Source organism: Nycticebus coucang, chromosome 3, assembly GCF_027406575.1.
Source record: "Nycticebus coucang isolate mNycCou1 chromosome 3, mNycCou1.pri, whole genome shotgun sequence".
In the NCBI taxonomy this organism is placed as follows: Eukaryota; Metazoa; Chordata; class Mammalia; order Primates; family Lorisidae; genus Nycticebus; species Nycticebus coucang.
Window position 1 is genome coordinate 62,001,839 of NC_069782.1, and position 23,718 is coordinate 62,025,556.

Consider the following 23,718-nt stretch of genomic DNA (forward strand, 5'->3'; position numbering starts at 1 on the left):
CTCTCCTGGCTTGGAAAGTTTCAGTTGAAAAGTCTGCTGTCATCCTAATGCTCTGCCCTTGTATGTCAATTGGCACTTATTCCTAACTGCTTACAGTATTTTCTCCTTCATCTTGACTTTGGACAGGTTCATTACAATGTGTCTTGGAGAGGCTCTGTTAGAGTTGATATGACCCAGACTTCGACATCCATCTGAAAGGAATGTGATCAGGATCTTTAATAACACTTGGGAAGTTTTCATTTATGATATACTCCAGTATGGCTTCCATACCTTTGGGACAATCTTCTTCCCCTTCAGAGATTCCTATTATCCATACATTTGAACACTTCATGGTGTCTTGTAATTCTCTAAGTGCCTGCTCTGCTTTCTCTCTTTTCTTTTTTTTTTTTTTTTTTTTGGCCGGGGCTGGGTTTGAACCCGCCACCTCCGGCATATGGGACCGGCACCCTACCCGCTGAGCCACAGGTGCCACCCTCTCTTTTCTTTTCTGACTCTGTAACTACCTGTGTTAACTCAAAAATTTTATCCTATAACTCTGATGTTCCTCTTCTCTGTGGTCTAATCTATTTTTGATACTTTCTACTGTATCTTTACCTTAATTTCCTTAAGCTCATCCATGTCTTTTCTTTTTTTTTATTATTAAATCATAGCTGTGTACATTAATGCAATCATGGGGCACCGTACACTGGTTTTATATACCTTTGACATATTTTCATCACACTGGTTAACATAGCCTTCCTGGCATTTTCTTAGTTATTGTGTGAAGACATTTATATTCTACATTTTGTAAGTTTCACATGTACCCTTGTAAGAAGCACCATAGGTGTGATCCCACCACATTATCTTTTTTATATTCTACATATCTGTTGTCTGACTTTTGGTTCTTTCTATTTTCTCATCCATTCCTTTGTTGTCTTAATCATCTATATATTAAATTCCCTTTATGTCAGATCCATTAATTCTTTTTTTTTTCCTTTTTTTTTTTGAGACAAAGCCTCAAGCTGTCGGCCTGGGTAGAGTGCCATGGCATCATAGGTCACAGCCACCTCCAACTTCTGGGCATAAGCGATTCTCTTGCCTCAGCCTCCAAGGTAGCTGGGACTAGAGGCACCTGCCACAATACCTATCTATTTTTTGTTGCTGTTGTCGTTATTGTTTAGCAGGCCCGAGCTGGATTTGAACCTGTCAGCTCTGGTGTTATGTGGCTGATGCCTTAGCCACTTAAGCTACAGGTGCAGAGCCCAGATTCACTAATTCTTTATAAGATGAGTCTTCTGTAAAATCTGCCTCATGGTCCCTTGGAGGAGTTGCTCTATTTGGTTTTTCATGGTGCCTCAATTTTTCTGCTGGTTCCTCCTCGTGTGTGCTTTCTTCTTGTTCACCTCTTTGTGCACCTTTTTTCATCTCAGTTCCTCCTTTGTTTCAAAATTACCTTGTCTCAGGGTTTATGTGATGAAGAGACCTCTTGGTGTGAGGCCAAAATGAGGAGAAAGGTAGGCAGTAGGCAGGGAGAAACAAAGGGAAAAGAAAGAAAAAGTAAAAAAGAATGAAAGAGTAGAAGAAAAGAAAAAAAAGGAAGGAGGAATAACAGGAGAAATAAAACTTGGAGAACAGGTGAGAAGGAGGTCAGGAGGAGAGGCTGAAAGTGACAGAAGAAATGATATATCAGGATGGTGCTAAGGCCACATTTACATCTCAAGGGTTTTGAGGGGGCTGGACTGGAAGGGTTCCTCAAAATCAGGCAGTCCTTGTAAGCCTGAGTGTTAGGAAGGGAAGGAAAAGGGCTTAAACTAGCAAGGGAAGGAAAAGAGGTAAAACCAAAAACACTAAGAAAACATTAAGTAAGAATGAAAATGAAATAGAAGAATTCTGCAGCTGTGGTCTTGCCAGTACAATCTGCATAGGGCCAGAAGTAGAAAGGTCTTTTAGCCCCCTTGAGCCAGATCCCTGCTGTGGCCTACCTGCCAGACTACAAATGTTTCCCCCTGGTCTGAACAAAAAAAAAAAAAAAGAAAGAAAGAAAAAGAAAAGAAATAATATTAAGATAAGAATAAATAAAGGAAATTAAAAATACTGTTATATCTAATAGAAGAGAGAGAGAGGGAAGTAGAATAAAGAAAGAAATAAGAAAAAGAGAGGGGATAGCTTAGCTGTTGCAGAGGCAATTATTGTGGAGAGATGAGAATGGTAGAAGAGTCTCTGTCCAGAGAGAGAAAGTACTGGAGTGAATATGGAGAGAGAATAAACGAGGCTAAAATACTGTAACCAAAAAATACAGGAGGCCTTGCTCCTGATGAAAGTAAAAATAGAAGTTAAGAAAAGAACCAACCATACAAATAAGCAAGAAACAAAACACATCAATACAAAACATTGAAAAGCTCTAAAAACCAAAAATAAGCAACCTCAGTAACAAATTAAAGAAAAGAAAAAGAAAATACTAACAAGAAGAAGAAAGAAAAAAATAAACAAGGGGCGGTGCCTGTGGCTCAATGGGATAGGGCCCCAGTCCCATATGCTGGAGATGGTGGGTTCAAACCCAGCCCTGGCCCAAAAAATAAATAAATAAATAAAAATAAACAAAATAAAAAACTAATTATTTATATGTACATATATATATTTATGGCAGGAGAGTCCAACTTTAGTAGGAATATATTTGTGTTGCAATATATTGCTGGAACATCAGGTGGTCCTGTAGTTTTAGGGGATGGACAACACCGCTGATAACCTCTCTCTAGAACCCAGGCATAGACCAGATCCCCAACTTAATTGTCCCCAGGGATCACCTGATTATTCCCTCAGCATTCAGGTTCCACCAGATTGGGAACTCCGTTCTCTCCTGAATCCTTCAGAGGTAGGTCTCACCGTGCCCCAGACCACAGTTCTCCTGGGGTGCTAGAGTCCCTGAGCCTGTCACAACTAGAGGACCAATCCTAGCAGGCGGAACTAAAATGGCTATGTTCCTGTAGGTGACCTGGCCTCACGACCTTGCCATAATGGCCGAGCCCTTGCTATCTCCACCACTGGCCAGACTGGTGGCAAATCCCTTCCAGCCAGCCCTCAAATCTGGCTGCTATATACTGTTCAGGTTTGCCCTCTCTTCCAGGCAATCCACTCAATGCACTTCCCTTGAGAACCAAAAGCTGCAAAAAGGCCTCCTTATATCCCATACCTCTGCAGCTCCCAGGCTCCCACCACTGGCCTGCACAAGACTTTCCTAGTATGTCGTCATCTCTGCCCTGCTCCTCTAGTTCTCATATAGCAACCAGCACTGACCACCTCACAGTGCACCCCAAGCCACAGCTCCAGGCAAAATCTCTTCTCCAAATGCTGCCCGACTAACTCTTGTTTCTCAGTTGCTCTCGGAGAGCTTGGCCTGATGGTCTTCTCCTATCTTGCCTCAAGATCTATAATACTATATATATTCCTGAGATAGGCCAGCTGAAATCATACAAATAATCTTTACTCGTGTTATCAGAAACCCAGCTCCTGTTTTAAAAGCTCAAATGAAGGCTCAGCACCCATGCTCAGTGGTTATAGTGCCAGTCACACACACCGAGGCTGGTGGGTTCAAACCCAGCCTGGGCCTGCTAAACAACAATGACAACTACAACAACAAAAATAGCCAGGCATTGTGGTGGAGGCCTGTAGTCCCAGTTACTTGGAGGCTGAGGCAAGAGAATCACTTAAGCCCAAGAGTTTGAAGTTGCTGTGAGCTGTGATGCCACAGCACTCTACCGAGGGTGACATGGTGAGACTCTGCCTCAAAAAAAAAAAAGCTCAAGTGAACATCTTGTACCTGACTGTCAATACACACTGAGACAGACAGAAAGACAAGTCTTGCCTTGTGTACCTAGCACATGAGGAGAGGGACACAAGGTGGCTCCAATTTGATATGTTGGGAAGTTTCCTGTTTCAGTTAGAGCTGGGTCAGCCTGGGAGGACACTGAGGATGCCTTCTGCTCCCTAGGAGTGGCCTGGCATCCTAGTGGCCCACAGGTCTGGTATACCTCCATGAGGCTTCACAGTTCATGACAGAATCATCAGTTGCAAATGTATCTTCTTCTGTAGCCTGGGTCTTTAGTGAAGACACAAAATTAAAAAATCACCTGGTGATCAGGCGTGGTGGTTCACATCTGTAATCCCAGGACTTTGGGAGGTAGAGATGGAAGGATTGAAGCCAGGAGTTTGAAACCAGACTGGACAACACAGTGAGACTCTATTTCTAAAAAAAAAAGACAAGGCTCAGCGCCTATAGCTCAGTGGCTAGGGCACCCACCACATACATCAGGCCTGCTAAACAATGACAAGTACAGCAACAACAAAAAAAGCCGGGCGTTGTGGCAGGGGCCTGTAGTCCCAGCTACTTGGGAGGATGAGGCAAGAGAATCACTTAAGCCCAAGAGTTTGAGGTTGCTGTGAGCTGGGACAAAACGGCACTCCACCAAGGGCAACAACCTAGTGAGACTCTGTCTCAAAATAAAAGACAAAAGTCATCTGACCACTCCTACTGTCTGCCAGAAGTTTATTCACCCCCTGCACATAAGATACTTTGTCCAACTATTAGATCAAATTATTTGCTGGCAAACACATATGATAATAGTCACTCTTCCCACTGCTTGGCTTTGATAATTACCACATTCAGGTACTGTTTTATAAAGGAATTTTGACAATAGTGCATCTTCTTTTTCTCTCACTAAAAGTATCTATCCTCACTTTTAAATTGTTTATTTTATTTTTTTTTTTTGAGATAAAGTCTCAGTCTCTTGCCCTGAGGTTGAGTGCCATGTTGTCATAGCTCACAGCAACCCCAAACTCTTGAGTTCAAGCAATCCTCTTATCTCAACCTCCAGAGTAGTAGGAACTATAGGCACCTGGCACACCTGGCTGGTTTTTCCATTTGTAAAGACAGGGTCTTGTTCTACTCAGGCTGGTCTCAAGCTCCTGAGCTCAGGCAATCTACCCACCTCAGCCACTTTTTAAAATTTAAGACTTTTTTAGTGCAGTTTAAGTTTTTAGCTTGTAACATTTGTACTGAGGCAATGTTGATACATTGTTGTTAACTAGGGTCCAGGTCTACCTTAGGGTTCATTCTTGGTGTATATTCTATAGGTTTGACAAATGTTTGATAAGATTATCACTTTTAAAGCTGGTTTTACAAGTTTTTTGCAAAAGTGGGTACAGGAGGCAAACCCAGCCAGGAGATGTGGCTGTCACTTTCATATTGGCCATAGATGGCCCTTGGCTGGGGCGGCTGTCCTCTGACAGGTTCTTTTAATGAACTTATCAGTGGAATGACCAAGTGCCAGATGCTAATGAACTCGGAGGAAGGATAGTCCTCACCCTCCCTTTGTGGTGACAGCCTGTTCACTACAACCAAGGTCAAGGTACACATGTAGTCCTGGAGTTAGGTAAATTCCTGCTAGGCCACTTATCTTCTCTTTGCTGTTACCCTTAGGTTCTTGAGACAGTGTATCTTTTTTCATTTGTTTTAGAGAAGGAGTCTTACCCAGACAGCCTGGGACTACTGGGCTCCAGTCACCTTCCTGCCTTAGCCTCCCAAGCGCCGCCACCTCCCTGCTGGGGCCCACATCTTCTTGGATTGAGGTCGTGGGGCCAGCAAGCAGGGACGACCAAAAATATTTCTTGGCTCTGCCAGAGCTGTGCACTTTGATAGAAACTTAAGAATAACAACAACAAACTCCAGTCGAAGCACTCAATTAAAGTTTAAGGGTTTTTTTGTTTGTTTGTTTTTATTGTTGGGGATTCATTGAGGGTACAATAAGCCAGGTTACACTGATTGCAATTGTTAGGCAAAGTCCCTCTTGCAATCATGTCTTGCCCCCATAAAGTGTGACACACACCAAGGCCCCAAAAATTTAAGTTTTAAAGATGGCTAGAGGGCTGGCGGACGTGTTGGCCCGCACGGTGAGGGCGCTCTTTGCTGGGCAGATGCATGCACTGCACCTGCAGCCCCAGCTCTCCTGCACCACCCCTCATCTGGCCAGGGGAAGAGAGGCTGGCGGTGCTTGCTGAGCGCCTTGTCCTTTTCAGGTGTTTATCAACATTTTCAAAGACCGGACGCCTTGGGAAGTCCCACTATGGATTAAATTCATTTTCTGTATTGGTGGGCCTGTTCAAACCCTATTTAATGGCTACCGGGTTTTGAGGGTGATGGAAATACAAATCTTATTTTGTATCTTTTCCACAACACTCGTTATAACTCCAAGATTTTTAGCTCTCTTAATTATATCAGACAAGCCTCTGGGTATCCCCAAGACCCTTTTAGGGAGTCCATGAGCTCAAAACTATTTTCACAATAGCACTAAATCTATAGTTGCCTTTTGTCCTATGTTGATGTTTGCATTGATTATTCAGAATCAACATGGTTGAAACAACTGAACCTTAGCTTGAATCTAGGCTGAGACAGCAAACTTTTCTAGAAGTCACTGTATTCTTCACCATGATGTACTCACATTAAAAATTTTTTTTAATTTTTAATTTAAAGAGAACCAGGTGCAGTGGCTCATACATGTAATTCCAGCAACTCAGGAGGCTGAGATCAAATGATCACTTGAGGTCAAGACTTTGAGACCAGCCTGAGCAATAAAGCAAAATCCCATCTCCAAAAACATAAATAAATAAAAATATTTTTAAAGGGGGAGACAGAAAATACCAGTTTCATTTAAGAATGTCCTTGCTGCAGCAGGAAAAAAAGTATTAATTTTATTAAGTTTTAACCCTTGAGCATACATCTTTAGTATTCTATGTGATGAGATGGAAAGTCTACCAAAGTACACTGATCATTTCTAGGAAAAGCCTGCTTGTGTTTGTTTGAATTGTAGACAGAACTAATGATTGTTTTCATAAAACAGTATTTTGAATTGGAAAAATGACAGACTGTGATTATTCAGGCTCAATTATTTGGCAGACTTTCTCAAAAATGAACAATGTTAAACCTGACATATTAAGGAAAACAGCTGGTAGTTTTTTGTTGCCAATGATAAAATTTAAGTTTTCAAACAAAAAATTATAATTTTGGAAAAGTTGTGTCTGCCACTAAGAACCTGACAAATTCTCAGTAGTTAATGACTTTTCTTATGAAGTTGGTAGAGATGTTAACAAATGTGATTTCTTGATATTATGTCAACGTTTAGAAGATCTGCCAACTCAGAACCTCTATTTTCCTAGTGACCAATGCATAGTGTTATTATATAAAACCATGCCCATCAGTAAAAGATACATTCAAATTGCAAGAGAGACTAATGTATTTTTTAATGTTAGCTCTATGTATTTATTTTTCTTGAAATAAAAATCTATATATTATAAAATTTGCTATTTCAAAGAATACAACTCAATGGCATTTAGTACATTCACAATGTTGTACAACCATCACCTCATCTAAATCCAGAATATTTCATTACCACAAAGGTAAACATCATTCACGTTAGCTGTCATACTGCATTGCCCCTCACACCATCCCCTGACAACCATTAATATGCTCTATATCTCCAGGGATTTGCTTTTTCTATACATTTCAATAAAAGGAAATATATAACATATGGCCTTATGTAATTAGCTTCTTTCACAAGTGTCATGTTTTTAAGGTTCATTCGTGCTACAATATGTTAGAACTTTTTTTTTTTTTTTGGTTGGGAGCATATGTTAGAACTTTATTCCTTTTTGTGGCTAGATAATATTCTATTGTATAGACGGACCACATTTTGTCTATCCCTTTATCTGTTGATTTACATTTGAGTTTTTTACTTTTTTGACGCTTTGAATATGTCATTCCACTGCCTCCTGGAATCCATGGTTCTGATGAGAAATCAACTTTACTTTCATTAGGCAAACCCAGTTGATTTTCTCTTACTGCTTTCAGGATTCTCTGTCTTTGTCTTTCAACAGTTTGATTATAATGTGTCTGGGTATGGATTTCTTTGAGCTTATACTAGAGTTTTGTTGAAATTTTTGAATGTGTAGATTCATGTCTTTATCAAATTTGGGAACTTTTCAGCCATTATATCTTCAGATATATTTTCTGTCTCTTTCTTTCCTCTCCGGGGACTCCTATTGTATGTTTCTTAGTATGCCTGATGGTATCACACAGTTTCTTAGACTCAGTTTATTTTCTTTTTTTTTCATTATTTTTTCTCTCTGGCCCTCAGACCCAAATAGAGTAATCCCAATTGACCTATCCTTAAAAGTCTCCTGATTCTTTCTTCTGCCTGCTCAAATCTGTGTTGAACCTCTCCTAGTGATTCTTTCATTTTAGCTATCATACTTTAAACTCCAGAATTTCTATTTGTTGCCTTTTTACAATTTCTGTATCTTTATCAATATTCTCTAATTGGCAAGGCTTCTTTGTCGTGGCTTCTTTTGATGCTTTGTATGTGGTTTCCTTTGGGCATATTTTAAATAGTGAATTTAAACTGTCTGATAAATCCAATGTCTGGGCTTTCTCAGGGACACTTCTACTTTTTTTTTTATGTTTGGGCCATATTTCTGTTTGCATGCCTCATAATCTTTGTGGAAACCTAGATATTTCGAATATGGCAACTCTGGATATCAATTCTTGGTCCTCCCTGGGTTTTTTGATTGCTGCTCATAGTTGTTATTGATTGTTTGTTTAATGATCTTTCTGGACTAGTTTTGTAAAATTTATGTTCTTTTTCATGCATAGCCACTGAAATCTCTGTTTGCTTAGCTTAGCGTTCAGCTACTGATTCAACAGTTTTCCTTAAATGCCAAGGTTCATCTGTTGTTTTTCTTGGTTAAGGGTTCACCTGGTTGCTATAACCTTTCCATTGGCTTCCGGAGTTCAGATAAAGTTGATTTTGATGGTTTGAGTTCCCTAAGGTGCCATTTTTGCTGATGTCATCTCAAGAGTAATAAAAGGAAAAAAAAAAAAAAGAGTAATGGATTTCAATGTAAATGAGTATGAAAACCTCATTGGTATGGTTTCAAATTCTACCTTGCAACTAACTTTCAAGAAACAACTAGTTGGCTCAGCGCCTGTAGCTCAAGTGGTTAAGGCACCAGCCACATACACCAGAGCTGGCAGGTTCGAATCCATCCCAGGCCTGCCAAACAACACTGACAATTACAACCAAAAAATAGCCAGGCATTATGGCTGGCACCTATAGTCAAAGCTACTTGGGAGGCTGAGGCCAGAGAATCGCTTGAGCCCAGGAGTTGGAGGTTGCTGTGAGCTGTGATGCCACGGCACTCTACCAAGACTGACAGCTTGAGGCTCTGTCTCAAAGAAAAAAAAAAAAGAAAGAAAAGAAAAGAAACTTCTAGTTGTCAAATGTTAGTGTAATAGCAAGTAAAAACATCTACGGTTATCTGAAAAGGCTATTAAAACACTGCTCCTTTTCCAATTATATATCTGTGTGAGACCATTTTTTTTTTCATATACTCCAAATAAAACAGCATGGTAACAGATGAAAATGTGGAAGCACATGTGTGGATCTGTCTTTTATAGATCAGACACTCAAGAGATTTATAATGATGTAAAACAATTCTGCTCATCTAATTTTTTCTTTTGGAATTAGGAAAATATAGCTATTCTTCGTTTTAAAATGTTATGTTAACCTGTAATGGATATATATTTTTAAATGAATGAATACATGTATTTTTAAAATTTTCCACTTTAATTTCTAGTATGTTCAATATTGATAGATTTAAATGTAAAAATAAAAGCTCCCTTTTGGGGGAGGGTGCCGAAATCTTAAAATTTTTCAGTTGTGTAAATGTGTCATCAGACCAAATGGTTGAGATTCACCATTCTGAGAGAGGTTTTTTTCTTTCCCTTTCCAGTCTGCTGTGCTCTAGACAAGGCCACCCAAGGCTTGGGCAGACTTGTGGAGGTCATGAACTCCACTCTCAGGATACCCATGGTTGGGTGGTGTCACACGTGGAAGGATGACTGCCCTGGCTTCTCCCTGTTGAGGGGGAAGCAAGAGCCATGTGCTTTGCCAGGCCTTGCCTGAACTGCCAAGATGCAGATCACAATGCCCATGGGACTGGGGAGAGGTAGATATGGTTTTCCTCTCTATCATAGAGGCAGTGATGAGTGCCTCCTCCTCACTCACCTGCACCCTGGGGCTGACAGGTGGGCAAGGTGGAGGGTGGTCTCACAGTCCTCCTTTGCCTCATCCTCCCCAGCACCTTCTATATTTCTTAAAGGTGACACCAACATCTTCTTTGGCTTGTAGCAAGTGCAGCTAGTAAGAGAAAGCAGGACCACAGCAGTCAAAGAGCCCCTGGGAGAAGCAGTCACCCTCTCCTTGAACTCAGCTCTGAGGAACAAAATTTCTGAAATACATAGTTGGTTGACCTGCTTTTTGCAGAAGCATCATCCAAGTCTTTGGCCTCCCTGAGTATTTTAGGAAAGGAAGCATATACTTTAGGTCCAATTCCTTCCATCACAGTTCTCTGCCCATCAGGTGGGCTGCAGCAGATTTTAAATTTCTGTTTTCCACATACAAGCCTAGGTCACATCTGACACAGGCAGATGCTGTGGCAGCCAAGCCCAGCCGGGTGCTTCCTCCTGAGAAGACTTACTGCCCACCTCCCCTCCAGCAGGTCCCTTAGGACCCAACTCCAAAGCCCCCTTCTTCTAGCAAGTCCTGCCATTAGCATCCCTGACTCTTTCTTCCAAGACTGTTCTCTTTCCCACCCAGCTCTCTTTGTGCAACTCATACTTCGTAAACATTCAGGATCTGATCTCTGTGGCTGTGTCCACTGGCTAGGGTCCTACACCTCCTGATGGTAGGGTCTGTATCTTTGGCCTCATCGATATTTTCCCAGAGCCTGCAGCGGGCAGACCCTGGGCTTTGTGACAGGACAGCCTGGCTGGGTGATCAATGCTGCCATCTTTCCTTGGTTATGTTCACTTGATTCTCCCTAGCAATAGAGGGGGTTTGTGGAGAGGAGTGAGTGATTATCATGCTGGCTTTTCAGACACCTGAATTTATGCAGGAACTATGTATTAATATGTTATGCATGTACACTGGCATATGTTGTGTTAAAATCCTATGGCGAGTTTTCACAATATAACTTTATTCTCCTGCTTATGTTGAACAGTCTATCAGGCTCTTTTGCATGTGATGAAGTAACACTCCCTGGCACAGCTTTGACTCACAATTTAACTCACCTCCACGCCTGCTTCTGTGGAGCTTTGTTTTTATTTTATAGGAACTCAAATCATTATTTGGATATTAATAAAAACAAATTTTGGCTGATGCTAACCATCTGATTTCCCCTTTTTTTTTCCATTTTGTTTTGTTTTGTTTCTGCACACATTTTCTTTAGCTTGAAATGGCGATTGAAAACCTCCAAAAAAGCGAAGGAATCACTTCACACAAAAGCGGTTTACTCAACAGCCATGTAAGTGTGTGTCTGACTTGGCAATCTATCCCTGCTCTGCTTGTGACCTGCATAGACATTTTAAAAACAGAGGCAATGAAATGACACCTTTATAGTGCTAAAAGTGAAGGGGAGGGTGCCAACATAGAATTCTATACCCAGCAAAAATATCCTTCAACAATAAAAACAGGAAATCCAGACAGGTTCTTCATTTGTAAAAGGTAGAAAATAATAGCACCTCCTAGGGCTGTTACAGAGATTAAATTATTTAATGTATAATCAGTAGATTTATGTATTAAAAAGAAAAACAAAATAGCAGGAACAAAAGAGAGAAAATGGCATAGGATCAGGAGTGCAATAAAGACTCTTAGCTAATTTTCTTGGGATCAGCTATTTAAAAGAAATGATAATTAGAGAAAAGCATAACACAACTAATACCTACTGATTTTAGTTGTATAAGATTTTTTTCCTTTTCTGTCTCATGGGAGGAAACCGTGATTGCAGGTCCTGTGTTGGGAAGTTGTGGATATCCTGGCTCTGGGAGGCTCACGCTGGAGTGGGACTGGAGGAGGTGACTGGCTCGGGGTCATTATTTCCAAGGACAATTGAGAAGGAAGCCTCTGGAATCTTCACATTCATTCCTTTCACCTTCTCTTCCAAATGCTCTCAGTTCCACTTGGAACATACTTGGAAATGTATTCTTTGTTTCAGAACTAGAGCAGGTGGCAAAAGTCAGAATGTGCTTCTAGCAGTTGTTCTCTAGCTCTTAAACTGGGGTTTGACATTCTCTTGAGAATTCGAACATCAAAGAAAAAGAAGTCCCTTTTAGTGTAACCTGACCCTAACTATGACCTCATCAAGCCCCTTGTGCTGGCCAACCTTTAGAATAAGGTGCTACTTGGAAGACAGTGATTATGGGAGTAGAACTTGATATCAGGAAAGGTCCGGAAAACTGGGTTCATGGGTTGGGCACCAGCGTGGTTGGCTGCTCAAGGCAGCACCTGAGGAGGGCTCTGGTCCCTTCTCCAGAGGGCTGGTCATTAGAAAGAAGAAAAAGCAGAAATATTTCTCTCTGCCACTTGTCTTAAAGTAAAAGGAAGTATACTAGGCCCCCCATCAGTGCCCCAGCCCCTACCTGTCTGGGAGAGACATGGGCACCCTGTTGTCCATACTACTGGCTCTCTATAGACAGACCCAGGGAGGGGAAATCTTCAGCATGTGCTTAGAGAGAGGATCCCCCAACCCCAGGTTTTAAACCAGAGCACAATGAGTAGAAAAGCCAGGAGAATGACATCTGTATTCAATAAGACAAGCCTATGTGGCCACATTGTAGCCTGTGGGGCCTTGGGAGAGAGAGAGCCAGTGAGGCGGGCAGAGCAGGGGGCATAGCCCCAGGCAGACAGCATGGCAATGGCTGCAGAGAAGTTAAAATGTCTACAGGAGAACAAGCAAGCTGCTTGTCTCTGCTGCAGGTGTGCTTCTGGCAAGCTAACACTTTTCATTTGGAACGTAGATTTTCTCAGGTTGCTCCCCTTTTCTAGCAGTTTTCTCACTGGTGATTTGTTGCTAAGTTGTTTTCTTTCATCATGAGCTGTGATTCATAGGATTTGGGGCTTGGTGACCTAGAAACAAAGAAAGAAATAAAATTTTTCTCACTTGGGAGGTAGGTAGATTGCCTGAGCTTATGAGTTCAAGACCAGCCTAAGCAAGATCAAGACCTTATCTCTTAAAAAATATATATATATACATAGCTGGGCATTGTGGAGGGCATCTGTATTCCCAGCTACTCAGGAGGCTGAGGCAAGAGAATTGCTTAAGCCCAAGAGTTTGAGGTCGCTGTGAGCTGTGACCACGGCGCTCTACCGAGGGTGACAAAGTGAGACTCTTTCTCAAAAGAAAAAAAAAAAAAAGATTTTTCTAAAAATTCCTGCACAAACACTGGGGCAAAATAAGCCTGGATCTTGTTTTGACAAATGTGAGATAAGGGGAGAAAGAGAGGCCTTAAAGAATTGGATCTGCTGATGGATGGGGCAGTGCAACCTCCACTGCCTGGGGGCACTCACAGCGGGTAGCCTCCAGTCTGCCTGTGGCTAAGATTGTGCTGGCTGTGGGCAGCAGCCTTCTGGAGGTTCAGGATGCATTGCAGAACCAGTCACAGTTCCTTTGAGAGCCCAGCCTTGGGGCCACAGTGCCAGAAGGCACACATGCCTTGTGGGCCAGTGTTCCCAGAGAGCTCCAGGCTAAGTGTCCTACCAGTAGCTGGGCTATGCTGCTTCCTCCCTGATGCCACTTGGTGATGTTAGCCCACTGTCTGCTGTGTGTAGGGCTCTGTCTTGGTCAGTACCAAACATAGGGAGCTTTGCATTTGAGGGCAGAGGCCATGTGGAAATGCACACCCACGTTAAACCCACATGTGCACAGAGGTTTCTGAGGGCAACAGGGCCTGGAAGATCATCCCGGCCAGCTAACGGTCAGCCTGGTATGGAAACCCTGACAAGGAGTCCCGAGAAGTTTCGAGGATTATATGACTTTTGTTCTTTTCAATTAAGAAATGCAAATAATCCAAGATCATTTAGACTTTTACTGATGCCCCACCTAGTAGTCGTTGCCTGCAGGCTAGGGTGGGGTTAGCAGAGCCAGTCCAACAGTGACCTTGTCCAAAAGTTGATTCAGTGGCTATTACACCTTCCTGTGGCCACGATCTTGGTTGTGCAATGGTTTTCCTTCAGTATCCTGTGCCTTCACCCCACTGGGACCCACCCAGGCTGTTTCCCAGTGAGCGTCGCCACCCAGGCCTCCCCTTGATGACACACCAGCACATCCACCTGCCACTTGAATCAGCAGTTCATCACAGATGTCCAAAGCCTCACCCTGCCCTTAGCACCCACCCAGTCTCCTCCTGCCACCATCCTGTCTCCCTGCTTCTCCCACCTCCTCCTTCACCACTGCCTTAGCTGCCACCACCTCCCCATGGGTTATTTCTACTGCCTCCTGGCCAGCCCCTGTGCCTGCCCTCACTATGTAGGCCCTTTTCCTGGCAGTCACCAGGGTGATTTTAGGCCACTCTGCTCAGAAGTCCCAGGGCTCCCCTAGGCATCCAGGTAAAGCCAGGATCATCAAAATGGCCCCCAAGGCCGTACACGACTTACCTGTCCCCTCCTTGCTCTCCCCTCTTCCTTCTCTTCCCCTCTTCACTCTGCTTCAGCCACTGGGGCCTCCTTGCTGGTCCTACCCCAGGGCCTTTGCACAGGCTGTGCTCAGTGCCTAGAGCTCTGTCCACCATGGCTCCTCCCTAGCCTCCTTCCTGTCCTTACTTGGAGGGGGCGCTTACCTGGCACCTGCATACCACACTGACTTAAAATTGTAGTTCTCCCTCCATGACGATGTTTCTGGCTCCCTTTCTCACATTCATTTTTCTCATAACACTTAGCACCATCCCTTATTTAGTTCATTTTACCTATTTTTTGTGAGTGTGTGTGAGAATGGACACCTGGGGAGAAGGCAGTTTATGTCTGTTTTTCTGTTTTACTCGCCACCACGTCCCCAGTCTGGCATAGAGTCAACTCTCAGGACATATTTGCAGGATGGGTGAAATACTGCCCCCACATTTCCAAACTGGGTGTAGTAACGCAGAACACACGTGGATGCTCAGAAGAGCTGCCCAAGCTTCTGGCATTTGGCCCAGCAAGGATACAGCTTGTCAGCAGCCAGTCAGGAGTCAGTGTCCCCAATAGCAGAAGCAAGTATCTTAGAAGACAGGGGCTGGGCAAGTGGCATGAGCCCTGCCCTCCCACCTATAGGTGAGGATGTCTGTCTACAGGCTGCTCCACCAGGGAGCCTAGAACCACGGAGGCAGTAGGTGGGGTTGGACTTTTTTTTTTCTCAAAGGAAGGATTCAATCTATTTATTTAAGAAGTTTGCCATCCTGCCAGATCATAACAAATGTGTACATATGTACATTGTCTTAGAGAGCATTTTCTTTATTCCTGTTTGATAGTGACACAGAAGTAACACAAACATGAGCAGACCACACTCACAGTGGAATATCCCCAAACTGGCAGGGTGGCCTTGTCCAGCTAGCTGTCTCTTTCCTTGCCTGAAGGCACCTGAGTCCCAAGAGGTTACATAACGTGCAATGGGGAGGTGGCACATTTCGACTCTTGTGGCCAGTTTACTGAGACTGACCTGTGATGTTCGGTCCGTACCAGACTCAAGCTGGGGTGTGTGGATCCAGAGCTAGGTGACTCACTCCCAGCAGCCACGGACATGTAGAGCTTGATTGGAGTCTGTAAGTGCCTGGCACTTTACCTCCAGGCTGTCTCCCTCCTGGGTGGTTCTCCTGAACTGCCCCCACGGACCTGCTGCAGTCAGTCTTCTCTCTGGTTACTCTCTGTCAAGGAGGAAGGACTTGTCACAGTGCATCCTTTTAATGTCATCATCAGTGTAATTACCCAAAGAGAGAGTTCTGCTTTTAATTTAAAATCCATAGGGGATAAAGAGGGCAAGAGACCATCTTTTCCAAAACTTCTTTTCATGTCTGACTGCTAGATAGATCTTAGATGCTGCCTTATGCTGCCTTTCAGGACCTTTAGTCCTGTGCTCCATCCCACAAAATCTGGCCTCACACATGTAGCCTGAGAATGCATCATCTTTTGGCTTCTGCCCAATGTGGCTTGGCTCTCAGGCCCTTGAGACATGGGGCTGCTCTGGCTGTGGCTCCTGGGCCCACGAGAGAATGTCTTAGACATGGCATTTGGGGCTCCCTTAGCCTCAGAATGATGGGGGGAGTCCGGGGCTTCTGTGTCCAAATGCTTTCCACATGCACCCCACATGCTAGAGTCCCCTTTGCTCCTCAGGACCCCTATCCACATGGTCACTCTTTCTTGGCTGCCAGACTTGAGACAACTTCAACATCCTGGGGGTGCCCACACGGACAGAAGGAAATAGAAAGAAAGGCAGAGATGGAGACAAAAACAGAAACAGAGAGAGCTAGGGAGGTCCATTTCTGCCCTCAGAGACTGCTCACTCCAGCAGGGGAGACAAGCCACACAAGTAAGTACACAGGACAGTCCAGGTGTGAAACATTCTGTGAAAGAACACAGGGCCCAAACAAATACTAGCCCCTGGGCGGCACCTGTGGCTCAAGGAGTAGGGCGCCGGTCCCATATGCCGGAGGTGGCGGGTTCAAACCCAGCCCCGGCCGAAAAAAAAAAAAAAAAAAAAAATACTAGCCCCTTCCTTCCCTGGATCCCAAACCAAGTGAAAACAAGACAGAAGGGGCCAGGACGGTGGCTCATGCCTATAATCCCAGCACTTTGGGAGGCTGAGGCAGAAGGATTCCTTGAGCCCAGGAGTTCAAGACCAGCTTGAGCAAGAGTGAGATCCTGTCTCTACTTAAAATTTTAAAAGTAGCCAGGCACAGTGATGTGCACCCATATGGTAGTCCTAACTACTTGGGAGGCTGAGGCAGGAGGATTGCTTGAGCCCAGGAGTTGGAGGCTGAGTGAGCTATGATGACACCATGTACTCCAACCTGGGTGACAAAGTAAGAACCTGTCTCTAAAAAATTAAAATTTAAGAAAAACTTTCAAAAAGATGAAAGGAGTGGCAGAGAGCTAAATTACCCCATTCCCTACTGGCTCAGTGCTGCAGGGACCTCCCTGGGAGCTGCAGGGAGGTGGCTTCTGCCTACCAATGGTGGTGCTGCCCTACCAGTGTCAATCAGGTAGCACTGACTGGGCCTACCAGCTGTTCCCAAGTCACTCCCAGACTCCCCAGGGGTGTGAGTTCCTGAACCTCCCCCAGAGAAAGGCGTGGAAGCATGGTCAGAGTACTGGGCTGGACTGAGAGTGCACAGCAGAGCCACCTGCGATGAGTTCAGAAAGTCAGATAGAGACAGAGGGGCCAGGGGTGAGGGAGAACCAAAGACATTTCCTGAGGGTATGAGTACCTGGCCAGCGCAGCACTGAACAGACAGCTGCTCTGCACCTAGTTTGTCCGAAGATAAAAGGTACAAATACCCTTGCCCAGCCTTTAATTGGATCACTTGTTCTTTTCTTGCTTATACGTTTGAGTTCTCTGTGTATTCTGTTTATTAAACCTTTATCGGAGACATAACCTGCAAATATCTTCTTCCATTCTGAGGGCTGAGAAGATGCCGGGAAGGCTATGTTAACCAGTGTGATGAAAATGAGTCAAACGGTCTATAAAACCAGTGTATGGTGCCCCATGATCGCATTAATGTACACAGCTATGATTTAATAAAAAAAAAAAAAAAAAAAAGGTGCAAATGACTTTCTGGGAAGTGAAAAATCTGCATTCTTTTTCCCAGAGGGGCAAGGGAGGAAGAAAAATATTCTCCCAGTGGCCTCCTCTCTTTGCCCTTGAATTTGGGCAACTCCTGCCCAGAGCTCCGGCCTTGGCCACTGCCCCTCCTCTCATTGTTCTCGTCCTGTCTCCTCATTTTGCCTGTCAGCTACCCTGGTAGTCAGGACACTTAACATTGGACAGATGAGATTGACAGCTGCTAACTGGTCACACACACAGTTGGGGGCAGGGGACACAGTACCCAGGGCTGCTACACAGTAGCAAGAGGAAGCAGTCCCTGGGGCGGCGCCTGTGGCTCAGTGAGTAGGGCGCCGGACCCATATACCGAGGGTGGCAGGTTCAAACCCGGCTCCGGCCAAACTGCAACAAAAAAATAGCCGGGCGTTGTGGCAGGTGCCTGTGGTCCCAGCTACTCGGGAGGCTGAAGCAGGAGAATCTCCTGGGCCCTGGAGTTGTAGGTTGCTGTGAGCTGTGTGACACCATGGCACTCTACCAAGGGCGATAAGGTGAGACTCTAATCTCTTAAAAAAAAAAAAAAAGAGGAAGCAGTCCCCCCATTCCCTCAGGAGGAGGTGACTGGCCTGTTTGAGAAATTCTGTGGCCTGGCAAGGAGCTGAAACCCAGTAATGGGGAGAAGCAGGGCTGCCCTGTCCCGTGGAAAGGGGGCTGTCTGGCCACAGGATGTTATTTGCAGGAGCACAGTAGGGAGGGGGCTTGTGGTGTGGTGCCGGAAGCAGCACATGACTTTGGACCTCCACTTTAGGCTCCTCCACTCTCCTCTGCCTCCTCAGCCCTCCCTGCACACAGCAGCACCCACCTGTGTGTCTTCTCACCGACCCTGAAGATCCTTTCCTGGCTCTTTGGTGCCAGGATGATACATGGTCCTAACCTCTGCCCTGACCTCCAGCCTGACCCTGAGGCGCCTGCTATCTAGAAGATAGCCCACCACCCTAACTCAGCCAGGCGACAGTGCTTCTGTTAACAGGGCCCTGCGTGTACCCTGTGTCCCAGAGCCCCTGCACTTGGTCTCAGACCTGCCTATCATCCCCTGAAGGGACCCCAGGGCAGGTCTTCTCCCTAGTGCCTGCCCTTCTCTGGCCCTGGGCCCTGGAAGGCCTGGGATGTGCAGGGTGGGTGGGGCCACAAGGTCGCTTTTGTTGACGAGGGCACATCAGAGCCTCCCAAAGCTGTGTTTACACCGGAGGCCGAGGCTAACTGCTTTTCTAGCTTGCAGTCCCTGGTGGATGAAGCAGGCAGAGCCTTCCTGGGGAGACGCCTCCCTTGGGTCTTGCAGGATGCTCAGCACGTGAAGACAGAGCTTCTCAGGCCCAGGGGATGTGTAGGAGCCCAGCACTCCCACACGGACAGGGGCTGGAGACTCAGAACCACACTCGGAAGGCCCAGGCAGCAAGGGCCCCTCAGGACTCTGAAGTGAGATCTGGATTCAGGTGTTGCCTCTGTGCATGCCTGCCCTTCTCCAAAATCCCAGTGGTCAGTTACTACATCAGACCTCTCTGGATCAGGGGAAAGATGATCAGAGAGCAGACAGGGAAGCCAGAATCAAGTTGCAGGGTTTAGGGCTTTGGCCTGTAAGCTGGGCCATGGACCAGTACCAGTAGGTGGCCTGTTAGGAACCAGGCCACATGGCAGAAGGTGAGCTGCAGATGAGTGCGGAAGCTTTATCTGTGTTTACAGCTGCTCCCTTCACTCACATCACTGCCTGGGTTCCTCCTCCTGTCAGGTCAGCAGCAGGGTTAGATTCTCACAGGAGCAGGCACCCTACTGTAACTTGTACCTGTGAGAGGCTAGGCTGTGCTCCTTCTGAGAATCTAATGCCTGATGATCTGAGGTGGGGATGTAATACGCTTGAATCAGCCCGAAACTATCCCCCCACCCTGAGTCTGTGAAAAGATTGTCTTCCATGAAACTGGTCCCTGATGCCAGAAAGGTTGGGGCTGCTGCTTAGGGCACTTTGCTGGAGGTATCCTCAGGCGAGGATCTTCCTTCTATGTCCACACCCATGTGGCTCTTACCCTTCCAACCTGACACTGACTCCAGAGGCACAGACCCCAGCTCTGGACTTATATAGTCTGCCTTTTGACTTAGAGCAAAAACCTGACATGTAAGAGTTTATAAATTTTATTAGATTTCCATTCATGCCTTTCTCAGTTGGGGATCCTAGTGAGTGTTAGTGCACCTCTTTGTGTGGTCGTTATTTAGTTCAGAGAGCAGCGCTAACAAGCCCCTCGGGTTGTCTCTAATCTCTCTGTCATTCTTGGCATCAGAATTTCTCTCCGTTCCTATACATTCAGGAGATATTTGGTGTCTGGACACTGCATGGTGGTGTATGGGTTTTAAATTATGAAAACAGAACATAACAGGTCTTGAGCACATGCAGATTTTTTTAAAGTAAGTCGAGGAATCTGAAAACTAGGCTGAAGATTGAAGGAATAAATAAAGGAATGAAAATAAGCCACTGATTATATGCTTAGAGTGCACAGATAAGTGACAAAGAAAATGGGTCTCCTCATCACCTTTGGTAGTAGAGGGCAAGCAAACAATTCTCTTAATGAATCCATGTTAGCATTTTAGCTTTTTTTCAGGATTTTGAGAAATGTACATATGGCTTCCTTTGCCCAGCTCCAGTGGCTCTTAGACAATTATGAAACTGCGGAAGGTGTGAGTCTGCCCAGGAGTTCTCTGTACAACCACTACCTTCGCCACTGCCAGGAGCACAAGCTGGACCCAGTGAATGCTGCCTCCTTTGGGAAACTGATCCGTTCTGTGTTTATGGGGCTGAGGACACGGCGGCTGGGCACCAGGTGGGTAGATACCAACTTGATGAAGCCAAATGTCTGATCACCCCCACGTGCCCATCTCCCTCTTGCTTTCTCTAAAAATCGAGAGCTTTGGGGACAACATAGGGCTTCTTCTTCTTGTCCTGACTCATAGTCACCTCTGGGTGAACCTGGCGTGGCTCCGAGTTGGCCAGGGCTGGGCATGACTGTGGACCCTATTCTCATTTAGAAAATGAACCGAGGTTCATTCTGGTTTTCCCTCTCCTTTTGAAATTTCCCATGACAACAAGTTTTTTTAAAAAAGCAGCCTCTAGGCCACGGTGATGGCTTATACCTGTAATCCCAGCACTTCTGCCTGTAATCCCAACACTTTCAGATGCCGAGGCAGGAAGATTACTTGAGGCCAGCCTGGGCAACATAGCAAGATGCCCATCTTGGAAAAAAAGAAAAGAAAGAGTACCTGTCTTCTTGTCAGGATGCCTGCAAAGGGAGTTGATCCTGGGCTGTTTGGTTTCTAGGGGCAACTCAAAGTATCATTACTATGGGATCCGCCTGAAGCCAGACTCCCCCCTGAACCGACTGCAGGAAGACACCCAGTACATGGCCATGCGGCAGCAGCCCCTGCACCAGAAGCCCAGGTGGGTGGCTTCTCCGCAAAGTGAACTCAGTCGCACCACCCAGCCCCAGCACCCTTGAGGGAGCCAAGATACTCATCTGTGCTGAGAGCGCCCCAGGCTGGCAGGAGGCATGGGCCGCTGGGAAGCAATTCTATCTAGCTAACAGAGTTTTCATGTGTTTAATCTACTTCTTTAAAGTAGATTTTAATTTTTAGAGCAGTTCTAAGTTCACAGTGAAATTGAGTGGAAGGTACACAGAGTTTCCATACATTCCCCGCCCCTATATCTACACAGCAGCCACCCCAGAGCGGTACTGGTCACGATGTATGAACCTCTTGGGCGCCTTGTCATCACCCAGGGTCCTTGGTCTGCATTCAGGCTCATTCTTGGTGGTATACATTCTGTGGGTGTCTCCACCATCACAGCATCACACAGAGTAGTCCCACTGCCCTAAAACTCCCCTGTGTTCCACCCATCCCTCCCTTCTCCCTCCCCTCTTCCTCCCTCTTCCCTTTCCCAGAATGGAATAGTCGGCATTGTAGGTCTTTCATTTTTAAAGTTTAGAGGAAAAAAGGAAGAGAACACTGAAAATAAACCAAGAAGCCAGGAGAATGAAGCAAATAGACTCAAGTTACTACCACTTCCTAACACTTTGATCCAGTGGCTAAAAGGCCTAGTGTGGTCTGGAATGCCGTCTTCTCCGCCTCACACGCTTCCTCGTCCTCCCAGGCAGGGTCAGCATCTTTTTTTAAAGAACCAGTGCAACTATCTTCAGGGGTCCTCAAACTTTTTAAATGGGGGCCAGTTCACTGTCCCTCAGACCGTTGGTGGGCCTGTTAAAAAAAAAAAACTATGAACAAATTCCTATGCACACTGCACATATCTTATTTTGAAGTAAAAAAACAAAACAGGAACAAATACAATCACACTGCCTCATGTGGCCCATGGGCCGCAGTTTAAGGACCCCTGAGCCTTCCAGGGAGATGGTTTCTGCAACATCTGCTCCATTCCTGCTGCTGTCAGGAAATCAGCCTCACATAGCACACAAATCAGTAGGCGTGGCTGTGTGCAAATAAAAGTTTATTTACAAAAACAAGGTACAGAACAAGGTCCCCAGTCCATAGTTTGCTAATGGCTAGTTTAGGACCCACTCAAATGTCACCACCCACAGCCTTCTGGTGTATCCCCGTAAGCCAAAGAGCACTTCCTCTCCCTAGCCCTCTCTAGAGAGTCTGGATGGTTTAAGGGCAGGGCCTGTCACAGTTGACCTTCACACCTACCACCTACCTGCCAAACACATGAACACAGCCACTCCTGAGTCTGTGACTCAAAAGCCCGGTGACTCCTAACCATGTGGCCAGTCATGTGAGTTGGAGGTCACAGAAAAAAGTTCCTAGAATATTCTCTAGGAGCCAACAGCTAAGAATGGGGCCAATCACCCATCTGCACTGTGCTGTCTGTGAACACAGACCCTGCAGCTTGGCACTACTGTCGTTCACTTTTGGCTCCTCGCATACACCTGAAGTGAATCTGTACTCTAGGCGGTGTGTTATTTTAGGAGCAGCCACATGTTTCATGGGGACAGGCTGATGCCATATGAGTGTGGGAAACCATTTCCTGACCGTGTGTCCAATGCTCAGACAGACCGCACCTCACCAGCATGCTTCTCCCATATCGCAGTGGGCCCAGCCCCCTTTCTCTATGAGGAAAAGTGCTCACATCTGGGGCTGGCTCCAACCCTGCTTTCCCCGCTGTGTGCCATCTGGGGAGGCCTGCTTCTATTACCACTTCTTAGGCTGCTGCCTAAACAAAAGTCACAGAATCTCCTTTGAGATTACACAGTAGTAAGGATGTTTGTGATTCCACGCAACAAATTTCACTTGTCTTCTAAGAGAGAAGTGGGGGGGCGGAAATAGGTACATACAACCCAAGTGTCCATCAACACTGGGATCTACACACTCAATAGAATATTACTCAGCCCTAAAATGGAAGAAAATTCTAACACTTGCTAAAACACCGGTGAACCTTGAGTACATGATGCTTAGTGACAGAAGTCAAGACACAAAAGGACAAAGCCTGTGTAATCCCACTCACAGGAGGGCTCTAGAGTTAGCAGGTTCACAGAGATAGGAAGTAGAAGGTGGATGCCGGGTCTGGGGAGGGGGAGAAGAATTAGTGTCTCTTGGGGACAATTTCAGTTTGGGAAGATGAGAAGATTCTGGAGATGGAGGGTGGTAACAGTTGCATAACAATGTAGAGTGTGCTTAATGCCACTGAGTGGTGCCCCTAAAAATGGTTAAAGTGGTAATTTTTGCATTACATGTACTTGACCACAACTTGTACACACACACACACACATTCCATCCTGTACAGCCCCTGCTCCTAGAGTCCAGCCCAGGCAGCACTGCTGGGCCTCATGTTGGCACATGTGTCCCCTGCCCAGGTACCGGCCAGCTCAGAAGACGGACAGCCTTGGGGACAGTGGCTCCCATAGCGGCCTACACAGCACACCCGAGCAGGCTATGGCCGCACAGAGCCAGCACCACCAGCAGTACATAGGTGAGTGGCGCCCGGACGGGGCCTCCCTGGGCAGCCTGGGGCACGTG

General features: G+C 45.5%; 1 protein-coding gene across 10 annotated transcripts in view; it reads left to right on the forward strand.

The window, feature by feature from the left end:
* RFX2 (regulatory factor X2) overlaps positions 1-23,718 on the forward strand; it is a 136,024-nt gene that overhangs the window by 97,517 nt on the left and 14,789 nt on the right. For 9 of the 10 annotated variants that reach the window (XM_053585956.1, XM_053585963.1, XM_053585964.1 and 6 more), the window contains 4 exons: positions 11,317-11,391; positions 20,338-20,519; positions 21,014-21,133; positions 23,556-23,671. In XM_053585956.1, the coding sequence (XP_053441931.1) occupies positions 11,317-11,391; positions 20,338-20,519; positions 21,014-21,133; positions 23,556-23,671 (493 nt within the window). The remainder of the gene's footprint in view (positions 1-11,316; positions 11,392-20,337; positions 20,520-21,013; positions 21,134-23,555; positions 23,672-23,718) is intronic. The other variant, XM_053585962.1, reaches the window with a different exon arrangement.